Below are 12,818 nucleotides of genomic sequence, written 5' to 3'. Positions count from 1 at the left end.
TCCCCCCGTGTTCTTGGTTCCTGACTGAAGCGCTCTGGCTTCCTCCAACTGGTTGCTCCGCTTCCTCCCCAGATGGTTCTACTTTCTGGAGGTTTACTCATCTGGGGCTCGCGCTCGGGGGGGTGGCACGCCTTCGGGCGACTTCCATGGGAAAGCGTGACATCATTGCTTCAAAGAATGACGTGCCTGCATGTGAGGACGTGTGCGAGATCATTCCGCAGAACTGATACCAGTGCATTCCGCGTTATGGGTCATACATTTGTTGCTTTCGAATTCTAGAGAGTTGGATATGATATAAGTCATCTATCTATCTATCTATCTATCTATCTATCTATCTATCTATCTATCTATCTATCTATCTATCTATCTATCTATCTATCTATCTATCTATCTATCTATCTATCTATCTATCTATCTATCTATCTATCTATCTAATCTTGTTTAAATGCGGTGAGATTATTCACCAGGAAACACTTCCTGTCCTTTCTTTCAGCTCAGTAACTCAAACACTTCAGTCCATCTGCCTGCAGCTTATAATGGTAACAGGATATTCAAAAAAAAAAAAACACGAGGTTATCTCAGAGACCACAGTATGTGTCACATATTTTAAAATAGCCAGATTAGGCCAACAAACCTGAAGACTTGAAACTGAAATGTTTAAATCAGCATCTTGTTCTTTGAATGTACAGTAAGTATGTTCATGTTCTCATCTATTATCTGATGAGGTTAAAGCAAATGACAGTGATCTTCCATTTCAGTCTATTTCCTACACTTGTGCCTTCTCGAAAAGCTTAACCTAGTTACAGGTTATGTACTGTCGAGTACTACTGAGAGCTCTTAAAACTTAATTTCCAGGTTAACAAATTTCAAACAAAATTCAGTGTTAAAAGCAACTTGGTTTCACCTTAATCTGCAAAGACTCGGCAGACTTTGAAAAATGTATAATTAGGAGATTTTAAGCCTCAGATCTGAATTGAAATACACAATAAACTGCTGGTTTACGACTTCTCAGTTATTCGCTAGAAAAATAACTATTCAGTTTACTTTGCATGTTTTACGTGGCTCTAGAGCTGAAACAACTGTCGGTTTGAAGCTTTTTTTCAATTTTAAAGTTTTTTGATTGTTTTGGCTTCTGAAATGTGACTATTATCTGATTTCTTTGCTCCATGTAACAAAGAAATCATTAAAAACTGACTTTTTATGGAACAAACGATAACTCGATTAATCGAGTAAATAATCGACAGATTGACCGATGATGAAAATAATAAGTTAAAAAAAACACTGGGATTCCCGTAATAGACATAAGAGATTTCCTTAATTTTTTACATTCTCAGAGCCCAATTAATGCCGTTGGAGAATCATCATCGTCGTCATCGTCATCACAAACATAGCGAGCATGTTTCTCTAACATGTCAGTGGACTATGAGTCAGGGGTTATTCACAAACAGATGGGGCCGGGTGAGTAAATGGGCCAAAGAGAGAGGGAGGGAGGGAGGGAGGGAGGAAGAGCGAGCGAGTGGTCAGATTGTCTTTTTATCTGCAGCAACTGCTTCCTGGCAAAAGACGTGCACTTTTAATCCAGCTGATTTAGAGACAATCACTTTAGGGAAGCAGCTGAAGGCGTCGCCGCCGCCGTCAGGACGGCTGTAAAACGCCACGCAAATCACTTCACATGTGCTCAGCGGGACGAGGAGCAGGAAGGAGGAACAGACAGCGGCGTGGCCACACACACACACACACACACACACACACACACTAGAGATGATAGCAGTCACACTGTTGTCAGTTGTGCTCTGTACATTATATACACACTACACACATGCATCATGTGAATTTCCAGCATCTTCACAGCCTTTAACGGATTAAACCACTGTCTGTGACAAAAAAGGGGAACAGTTCACTAATTGGGCTGTAATTGTGTAATTACTCTACTTGAAGTTAAGTGATTGAGTGGGGAATTTTGTTTTTGTGGAGTTCACCAAGTATTTTGGCGTGCTGTTGTAAAAATGCACAATTTCTGCTCCCGATCCGCCCATCACATCTACACTAGTCTGACATTTTAGAGGCACAAAAAATTAGAAGTTTTAAAAATACTCCAGGCCACGTTTCCATTTAAAACCTTCATAGCTGTGTTTTACTGTGGACAGACAGAAACTGAGACCTTTAAAACGATAACGCAGTTACTTTCAGTCACTTCCTGTTCGGCAGTCAGAGATGAAACTGAAACCGAAAGTAGACAAATAGAATCTTTCGAGTACAGAGTCTTAATATTACGAGATTTTGATTACAACTTTATTCTCGTAATGTTATGACTTTATTCTCGTAATGTTACGACTTTATTCTCGTAATGTTACGACTTTATTCTCGTAATGTCATGACTTTATTCTCATGATATTACAACTCTATTCTCATGTTACAACTTCATTCACGTAATATTCCAACTTTTTTAATATCACAACTTTGTTCTCATAATCTTTTGACTTTATTCTTGCAATTTTACGACTTTATTCTCATAATATTATGTAATCAGCCTCACGTTCACATGTGCACGAGGATGTCCAGTGTCCAGTGTACCTGCATGGTCACATGATACGTGTTTTTCAGTGTTTTAGTATTAGATTAGATTAGATTAGACTTTATTGATCCCAGACCGGGATAATTCACTTGTAACTACAGTGAAAGGCTAAAAGGCAGAGCAGTAAGAGCAGAATAGACAATGAAAAAAATAAAAATATGAAAATGGTAACAGAATATACATTAAAAAACAAAGAAAACAAGAATCAAATATAAGCAAAGATATTACCAAATTGTAATCAGGATATTTACATAATGTACAATATATATATATATACTCTTTCTTATACAGAGCTGAAACAGATTGTTTTCCGTCTGAAAAAGCAGTTTTTAAATGAAAGTATGGAACGTAGCCTCAGAGCCACATTAAGTTCAGCTCAGCCTAATGCAGCGAAGTGATCCCCGTTCCGCCGTGAGTTATGAAAGCAGCGGCTCCCGTGTTTGTCAATGTCATTTTCTGCTGTGGCTGCAGGTCTCGCTGCTGAGGCCAGTTTTTTTTTATGAATCTGACTGAATACAGAATTATGTCCACTTCCTCCAACACTAACTGGCAACATGCACCTCCGTCTTCCGTCTCCCTGACACTCCGCTTCTACTTTTGATTGCTCTTTTACTAATGCAGAGAGGAGGCATTTTGTCACTGCCAAACGTTTGTTCTAAAAAAAAACAAAGACTTCATTAAAAAAAGAATCTTGATTAATTTGCCTAATTAACTATAACAACCTGCAGACTCACACAAAGCGGCTCTTGGGTCTTTTTTTTAATTCAAAAGAGGCTATAAAGGTGAATTTGTGACTTCAGGGTCATGTTAATTAACTCAAAAACACATAAGTGTTTTAATAGGAAGAGAAAAGTTCCTGTACCAGCTGATTGCAACTGTCTATTGCTTTAATTTCCTAATTTATATTCCTATCACATCTGTGTCTCGCTCAGCACATGGAAGAGAAAGCACGGTGGGTATGTGCGGATCAGGTGGTCAGACATGGCGTCTGGGACAATGGAGACAGGGTAACGAGACCGGGGGAGGAGGGGGAGGAGGGGGAGGAGGGGGAGGAGGGGGGCTTTGGCTGTGATGTATGGACATCAGACATCAGAGTGCAGCCCTGAGCAAAGATTTGAGGGCCGATCGCCGCGGTTAATCAAGCATGAGAAACAGACTCGCAACAAAGGCACAGCATCGAGCCACATATGGCCGCCTGCGCCGCGTCTCTCTGGGGACAGATGTGACACCAGATGTGAGATCACTTTACTGGTTCCCTCAAAGAAAGAAAGAGAGAGAGAGACTGTGTGTCTTTTCCACGCGTGTTTGTCAGAGGATATTGACTGTTGTGTAAAACAACATTTATTCACAGGCGGAGTTGCTGATAAAAAGGACTGAGGGGGGGTTCTTCACATCCTCCCACGTCAGAATGTACTTTGTGCTGACTTGCTCATCTTTACCGTCTCTATTACATCCAGTGCAGGGGAAAGTCAGTGCTGTACATTTCATGCAATGGAACACAGTAAAATAGTCAAATATTCCAAGGAAAAAGCAAGTGGCTGTGAGGGAGAGGAACTAAGTGCGAGCATAAACGTCGTAAATTGACATGGTACGATGTCAGAAATGTTTTTGCCAAAGTTTATTCATGAAAACTGTTTGGGATTAGACATCTAAAAGGCTGCAGGGAGGAAAGCAATTTGTTGTTATTAAGCTCACTGTTGTTTGTGCCAATATTAAATGACAGCGCTGTCAGGGTTTCTGCTTTGTTTTGTGTTACTTAATTATAAAAGAAAAGATAGAGAAAATTAAAGTGGACAGCACCTCAACTCAGGTGAGCTTGTTTCCCCCTCTTTTTACTGCACTTTTCCATGATTATCGTAAGCGGCGTTAATGATGTGACACATGAAGCCAAACCAGGCTGGAGGCTGTAAACGATTGAGACAATAAAAAAAGTTCAAAGCAACACAAAAGAATTCATGTTTGAGAAACAGAGAGAGAGAGAAAAAAAAATCAAAGAGTGGGTGTCAGATAGACAGATCAAAACCTCTGCTCTGTGACTTTTTCAGAGTTAAAACAGAGAGGAAATATATAACAGGATGTTAAGTGCATGTGGGGGATTTTCCCTCTGCTCTACACATGACAAACAGAGATCTCCTGAGAATCACCCCTTAATTATCAGAAGAAGAACGTCTCTGTCTGTTTGGGTCACAAAATCGATTAGTCTACACTCCCTTTACTTAAAAGTTATCCAACAAGTTTATTGCTAAGTCGAAACCCCAGACTGCACATGGTGTCTCGCTCTCCTTACATCCGCCGCTGCAGTCAATAAGCCTGCTAAGTGATCATAATGCCTTAGGTCAATGTTTAAAGAGGAAAACTGTTCCAGCTCAAAGAACATTTCATAATCATCATCATCATCATCCAAAAAAAGAAGCCCTTTTTCTTTTAACTTCATCGTTGACCTAAGCATAGCAACCCCACGCTTGCTGGCAATGTCACCGCGTTCTATCGCAGTGTGACAGTAATGTGACATTTGAACATGAATTCAATTTCCAAGTCAAGTGGACGGTGAGATAAAGCATACATGGGGTGGAAAAAGAAAAAGCAACAGCGGCGGCGGCTGCTGCTGTACACAGATAATCCAGAGTCACTGCAATATTTATTTTCTGCTAAATGTGTCCCTGCTTTCTCTCTCCTCCCTCTGAATCTCCTCTCTTTCACTTCTCCATCTCTCTCCGCCTCCCACTCGCTGCACAATCTGAGTCAGCCAGGCTCGTATTGAACACATCGCTGCCGCCTGCCCGCCACCACAGTGGGCTTATTTAAAGGTACCGATTTAAAACAAAAAGCAAATTATGAGTAATAATATATGAAATTTGGAATTAGAAATGTTTAAGTTCAGACACTGCCACCGAGCGTATTGCAGACGACACGTTTGCGCAATTGCGCAATGGTTTGTGCTACCGTAAAAAATCCCATCGGTTTCTGAAAGCCTGGTTATTACGGTAATTTCCCTCGCGCTGTTGCAGGAAGTCGGCAAATTAGCATCTTTGGTTAAAGAGTTGGAAAAAACGCCTGTACATAGTTTCCATTTTTTGGCCTGTTTTTGAACAGTGAAACAACAAATGTTATTTTGTTATACAGTGTTTTTCTTCATTTTAAATTGTTAATATATTATTTTAACTTGCAGTAAATTGCAAATAACTGCCAAAATGGGCAAAGTCACTTATTCACAGGACATTTTCCTGGACATTTTTTGGTTAAAATAAGCTAAAAATTAAATTTCAAGCTTAGGTGTTAAAGGGTTAAGATGTAGTGAAAGCAATGGAGCTGACAGTATTATTTGTTTTGGCTCCAACTTTGTGTGGGACTTCAATGTTGAAAAGAAAAAAAAGGATTTCATCAATGCTTTAGAAGTAGGTTTCAAGCGTGTAAGATGATATGTTGAGCTATAGGACAGATAGACACGGGATCGGGGTTTTCAGAGTAAACACTAAAAACCCTGGTTGCTGCAGTCCTGTATGCCTATGTATCAAAACAATATAAAAAAGTCCATAAAAACTCCAGATTTAAGCGAGAACACTTCTGTAATTGCTTGTCTTGCCTCAGTGACTGCGGTCGCCGGCAGGAAAATGAAAAAAATCTGTTTGATTGATCGACGGCATCTACAGTACAGCGTATAGATCTATCTTTCCCTGCACACAGCTTTGACTGGAACTAGGTGGCCTGAACGCAGTGTAACCTCAGAACTGTGAGGAAACGCGTTAGTGCTTAAATCAACAAAAATTGTGATATATTAAACGTCATTTTAAGATACGACAGACAGGATTTTTTTCCCCCCTCCTCTCTGACTGATGAATAATTGAATAATAACCTTTCAGAGTAATAAAGATCAAGTGATGTGAGGCAGACAACAACAACTCTGCACCTCCTCTGCTTCTCTTTACAGCCTACGCTCATTTTTTGGACCCGTTAGATAAGACTTTAGAATAATCACAGTACAGTTCAGAGAGCAAGAACTACTCTGCAACTACCTGTGCTGCAAAGACATCCAGAAATGAAAAAGAACCAAATTAATTGGACAAAAAAATCACAACAAAACGCTTCAATATAGGTTGAAGGGAGATGGACAGACGGCCTCAGGGCGTCTTATCCTGCCTGAACAAGTGCATCTGTCCATGTTCATGTTCAAATGAAACTCAATATGACTGAGAGGCTTCAGTGAAGACAGGTAAAGGCCTCTATTAGACTTCTGTGCAACACTACACTCACGATATAAGTCCTTACCTGTCCTGTGACTGCTCCTCATACATCCTCTCCTTCCCCTCTTTGAAGAGCCGGATGGCCCGTTTGGACTTCTTCATAAGGCTGTCGATGTAGATTTTGAAGTACTCGTTGTCGCTGAGCTGCGCCAGCCTCTGGTTCTCCTCGTACTTGCCCAGTATGAGCCGCAGGTGCTGGTAGGCGTCAGGTAAGATATCCAGGATGTACGGCGGACTATTCTTCAGCTGGAGTCGGGGGTTTTGGCACAGCCGCACCTGTGAGACGCACAAATGAGCGTTTCCTGAGGATCGTATTTTCTACCAGATTATGACGCAGTTCACATGGGGTTTTTGAGGCAGAATTCCCACCCTGAGGAGATGTTTTGATGCAGATTTCCGCAGTGTTATGAAGACTTTCTAGTGTGTTTTTTCATCTTTAGGCATGTTCACCACATCTCAGAGAGTGAATCTACATACATTTGGCACAACAATACAGCAAAATCATACTCTCTAAAAGACACCATTTGAGCTCCATGTGTACTTTCACTGAGGGAAGTGAATTTGATGAATAAATCAGTTCCCCTCTTGTTTGACAAAAACATGGCTCAGCTACGCTGCACAACAATAGAGAGGCTTCAATTAATCAAACACACCATTAGACAAGACGAGGAGGGGACACATGCGCTCGCTCTGCTTTGGCTCCGCCTCCCCCCATGTGCCTCTGCTACCATCTGGCAGACAGGCGTGCGAGCGTCAACACTAACACTAACTTACAACTTTGTCCATGAGCTTCCACGTCTTCTCCACAGTGCGCCGGTCAGCGGCTGCTTGTTTGGGAGGCCCCACGGCATCCTGGATGGCGTCGATGATGCCCAGAATCCGACCTTTGCTCCGCTGCGGCCCTCGTCCGCCAGGGTTCCGTCCACTGAGAGCGGTTGCCATTTCCTATACACTGAGGAGGAAAAAAGGGAATTACTGTCATTGGAAAACATTTGTTATGATACAATCATCCTTTTCCTTTCAGTTGGTACAAATAATCACTTATGGTGGACCTTTGTTGTGGTTCCTACAACCAAAAATGAGTCAAGTCCACATCTCTGCTCTCCTACACCTCACAGATACTTTTCTCACTTGCACACGATCCCAAGAAGAGGATGCATCTCTGTGGTTCATTAACATGGCAATGTTATTAGTCCTGCTGGTCCCTGACCTGGTGTTCAGCTTCTACCTGAACATGCCTTTGTGTGTTCTGACTGAAGCCTGAGGTGTTCAGAGGCTCCCGTTTCAACACTGAACTCCCGACTGTTCTCGTCTACTCACTCCGTCATTGTGCCACCGCGACGGCAACCTCGGACACCTCCTGACAAAAGGTCGCTGCAGCTTCATTGTTCTGGCTCTGCGGCCTCTCTGACATGATGCTGTGATCTTCATCATCCGCCGTGGATCAAATTCATGTTTCAACTCTCAGTGGTGAAAGCAGACCACACATTAAACTAATGGCTGGTTGTTCTCGTTTGATCAGAGACAAGAATATATATATATATATATATATATATATATATATATATATATATATATATATATATACATATAACCTATCTCTTCCTGTCACTTTTTATTAATAGCATTATTTATTTTGGTTGTTATATAATATATAACAACCAAAATAAACTGTACTGGATTTAACTCACTTTTTATGATATTCTTACAATTTTATAGAATTTTACTACATTTAATTCACCTTTTATTGTATGCATTTATTATTTTCATTCATATAACTTTTTAAATCCATTCTTTTATATGTTTTTTGACAGATCTTCATCTTATTTCAATCTGGTTTATTATCATTATAACAAATATCACAGTGATTAAACATTTAAGGTGTGCTCCATTTCAAATCCAGATACCAAATTGGTTCTACATTCCATAAAGTAAATATAACAACATTACATGTTTCCCGTCTTACTGTTGTTTGCTCTACATTTCAGTGTATAACAGATTTATTAGACCACAACACAATGTACGCCCTGAATTAACAGCATTGGCAATTATCAAAATAATTTTCTTATGTTTCTGTAATGATTCACTCACTGAAATGATTTGTTTAATGCAATAATATAGTTATTACTATTATCCATGTACATTTAAATGTAAAAATAGGAAAGCACATTATTATATCTGGATTAAGATGTCAAATTATAGTTGTTTACTTACATGCCTGAACAGAAAAAAAGTAGTTTTAGTGGTTGAATGTTATGCTTGGTTAATTTTTGGGTATTTTTTAATTTACTTGTATTATACAAGTTAAATAAAGTCTAACATATGTATTGAGCACTGCACATACTGAGGTTTATACTGTATGCATCATTGATCATTAAAAGCTGTTCCTGTGTCCTTTGTGTGACTTCTGCTCCAGTTCTACTCTCATAAAAGTGTTGGAGGGGAACAAAACAAAACAAAAACTAACATCCTGCAGCTGCCTGAACAAGTCATAAAGCACAGAGTCCTCAGAAAACTACTGTTTTTAAACAGGAACTCACGTGAATCCACGACCCAGAGGCGTAAAAACTTGCCAAAGCACCAGGGACTAAAGTGTCAGTCTGCTGCTGGGATCCCTGCTCACTGTGATCCACATCCAGCGACCAACGTGACGACGAAAAACAACCCAAAAAACAACAACCGAGGAGTGTCCCACAGAGTCCAGAGGCGCGCACTGTCGCTGAAATGTCCCCCTTGTCCCTGTCCTTCCGTCACAGAGTCCTGTCCATGTCCACAAAGCTGTTGGACACGTTGAAAACCAGGAGCTGGTCAGAAGTGTTAACACCGAGCTGGCAGCTCTGACTCTACGAGAGTATGTGTGTTTTCTACGCCGTTATCAGCCCCTGTCAAGCTAGGTTATACACACAAAGCTACATCCGGTTATACATTTCAACATCAACCAACCACTTACACACAATATACATTTTTCATGTTGCTTTTTAAATTTGACTCGCCAAGTGTTTTCTTTGTGATAAATTGTTCATAACGCTATTACAAACCTGCCCAGTACTTTATCCGTTCCACGCAGTCGTGCTCGGTTTAGTGCTTTTACTTCGAAGGCGCAAAGTCACTTCCCGTGCTCGCTGGTGAGCTTGACGCAGCTGCTCCAGTGGTAGGAGGATCAATGGGAGTGTGAAGCAATATTTTCCAGGAACTGACCAAACTTATAATGACAGACGTGACCAGCAGACGCCCACTGGTTCCCCGAGGATGTCAGCCGTGTCAAGCTGCACTCACCGAGGGAGGACAATGAGCCCCGGTGTCAGGGTAAGGTGTGTGGTGACCCTCGCTGGTGATGGTCACGGCCTTTTACTACACTTTACTAACGCCCACCTCCTCCTGGAAGAAAGCCCCTCTCGTTCAAATGGCTTCAAAATAAACCTGTTATAGTTTGTTATTATTGTAAAATGATATAAAAATGGCTGCCAGTTGTTTTTAACTTGATAGACCTCCAGAAAAATGTGGAACTTGTCCCCTAAGTTGAGTGTCTCTATGTCCACATTTGTGGGAGTCCCTCACCCTAAGGCTGTGTCTCCTGCTCCTCCACCATGATATTTGCTGTTATCCTCTTTAGAGTCAGTTCTCATATTATCATCTGTGTTTATTTCTGTTTAGGGTTTATATTTATGTGTTCTCAAATATGTTGTATGTTTCCCTAACTTATTTTCCATGAAGGCATCCATCCATCCATCCATCCATCTTCTCCTGCTTCATCCTCCACATCAGGGTCGCAGCTGATGCCAATCTCAGCTAACGAAGGGCGAAAGACGGGGTCACACCCTGGACATCACAGGGCCACATATACAAGACAAACAACCATAACCAGAGAACCTGGAGAAAACACACACACACATGCAGGGAGAACATGCAAACAAATGCAAGTTGCTAACCACTACACCAACTTGTGTGGCCCTCCATTAAGAGCTATCAGAACTCTATTATATTGTTGTAATATTTGCTTCTTGCACTAAGTCGAAGGAAGGTTGTTTCCTCACATTACTCCACACCTCCTCACTCCAACACACGATATTCTCTACCTCAATGAACTCTCAGTCGAAGAACTTTTGTGCAATATTTCACATTTTTTCTGGGAACTTTTCCAATTTTTCTTTTAGATGTCTGGATTATATTATTGTGTGAAAATCAGAAATGCACAAGAAAACCGGTCCCTGACATTTATTTTCACATGTGTGGCCACTTATTGTGCATGTGTTGTTTTCTTATGTATTATCAGTATTGTTCAACCAAAACCATTCTTTTTTTTTGGTCCCTTTTTCTAATTTATGTTCAATGTCTGAACTATTCGAATCACGTCACTCCACAGACTCCATGCTCTTATTTTGAAGGTGAAATGCCTCTCACTTCTGGCTGTTACAGCGTCTTGATGCAGCCACAGGGCAGAGTGACAGGAGAAGAGCCGCTCCCAAAACAAATCCACACAGCTCCTCTCACCGTGGACAGAACCTGCAGTGTAATAGCGGAAATAACTCAGGAAGCAGAGCAAAATGTGCAGCAGAAGCAGAGTCAGACAGTTATTACGGCAGCAGCAGTGATTACTACAACAACACAACCACAACAGACCAGTGATGGAGCTTTGAGAGAATGCAATTATAATAAATATGAAAACTCCCAGGCCTGAGGGAGTCACAGGGAGTGGAGAGTTGGAACAATTTCTGATAAAACATTTCTGACATTGTATTTTGCAACATCATTTTAGCCAAGCTTTTGTTTTCCATTCACAGCGTAAAACAGATGTTATCATATTGATCCTCACATGTATTTATTAGTCTTGTTTGGGCTGACTGAGCTTCAGTCTGGTATTAGGGATAACCGAGGTCAGGAGGTCAGCCGACCTTAGGACCTCAGAGAGGGAACATATGGCTGAAGCAGATCAGAGAGGTAGAGTGGAGCCAGACCATTTAGATATTTATATTCAAATATAAAATCAATTCTAAAACACACTGGGAGCCAATGGAGAATATTTACAAACAAGTTCCTGCAAATACAGATATAGTTATAGCATATAACTAGTTAAAACACGCCCCAGACATTTATTTTGAAATAGCTACAGGATAAGGGAAAGTATCAGTGAGGTTACAAGTCACATGTTACATGTATTTTTTTTACAGCAAAATGTAAATGTCACACATGTTGCATGTCAATATGGGTTTAATTATTATTATGTCATTAAAAACTTCTTCTAGGATTCTTCTTCTTCTTCTTAATATATAATATAATTGTGCTTTTTTATCTGCTTCCCACAGGTCCTAAAGGCACAGGACGATGTTTTACGGATTGGATGTGAAACACAGAACGACTTCCCCAAATAAGTCAGTGCAATTTCTGGTTTTTTTTCACCTAAATCTTGTATATAAAAAAAACAAAAAACATATTGAAACACCCCCACGAGTGCCATCCATTATACTTTTAGTGCTAATGTGTGAATGTAACATTCAACACTGTGTGTCAGTGATGATGCAAAGCCTTTCACGCTGCTGTGAAAACGTCCACGTTTGCTCCAGAGTGTGAAGAGAGCGACTAAGACAGGTCTGCTTTTTTGTTTTTTTTTGCACGGTCACGTGCAGTTCACACAGTCAGGGTCGGACTGCTGCGTCTCTGTGGTAACAAGCATCAAGGACAAATGCTCTGAAAAGGAGCTTTTTTTTTTTACTGTTCCAGGTTATAGTACAGTACAGTACAGTCATTCAGGAATGGTTAAAATTCTCAAGGTAACGTCACATTTGCAGCACAGTATTTCAGTGTATGTCGTGAGTTAGAAGTGTTATAAATAAGATAATTTATCTTAGTAATAAGAGTCATCTCTGCCTTAAATTTGAGTATTTTTGAGTATATGCCCAAATATTTTACCGTTACAGCAAAAAAAACACATTTTATTTGCCTCACTTCGACTCTGAACAAAATACAAGGTACTTTTGCTGCTTTTCAAATATTTACAGTCTAAA

At 40.5% G+C, this 12,818-nt stretch overlaps 1 protein-coding gene across 1 annotated transcript in view; it reads right to left on the bottom strand.

Moving 5' to 3' along the window:
* cblb (Cbl proto-oncogene B, E3 ubiquitin protein ligase) overlaps positions 1-7,758 on the bottom strand; it is a gene marked incomplete at both ends in the record, with an annotated part of 45,990 nt that extends 38,232 nt beyond the window's left edge. The window contains 2 exons of the mRNA XM_083910754.1: positions 6,842-7,092; positions 7,591-7,758. Coding sequence (XP_083766880.1) covers positions 6,842-7,092; positions 7,591-7,758 — 419 coding nt within the window. The remainder of the gene's footprint in view (positions 1-6,841; positions 7,093-7,590) is intronic.
* Between the last annotated feature and the right edge of the window lie 5,060 nt (positions 7,759-12,818).

The sequence above is a fragment of the Microchirus variegatus genome (assembly GCF_963457635.1).
Source record: "Microchirus variegatus genome assembly, chromosome: 2".
NCBI lineage: Eukaryota > Metazoa > Chordata > Actinopteri > Pleuronectiformes > Soleidae > Microchirus > Microchirus variegatus.
The sequence above is the reverse complement of the archived record's forward strand: the minus strand, read 5'-3'. Positions and strand labels throughout refer to the sequence as shown.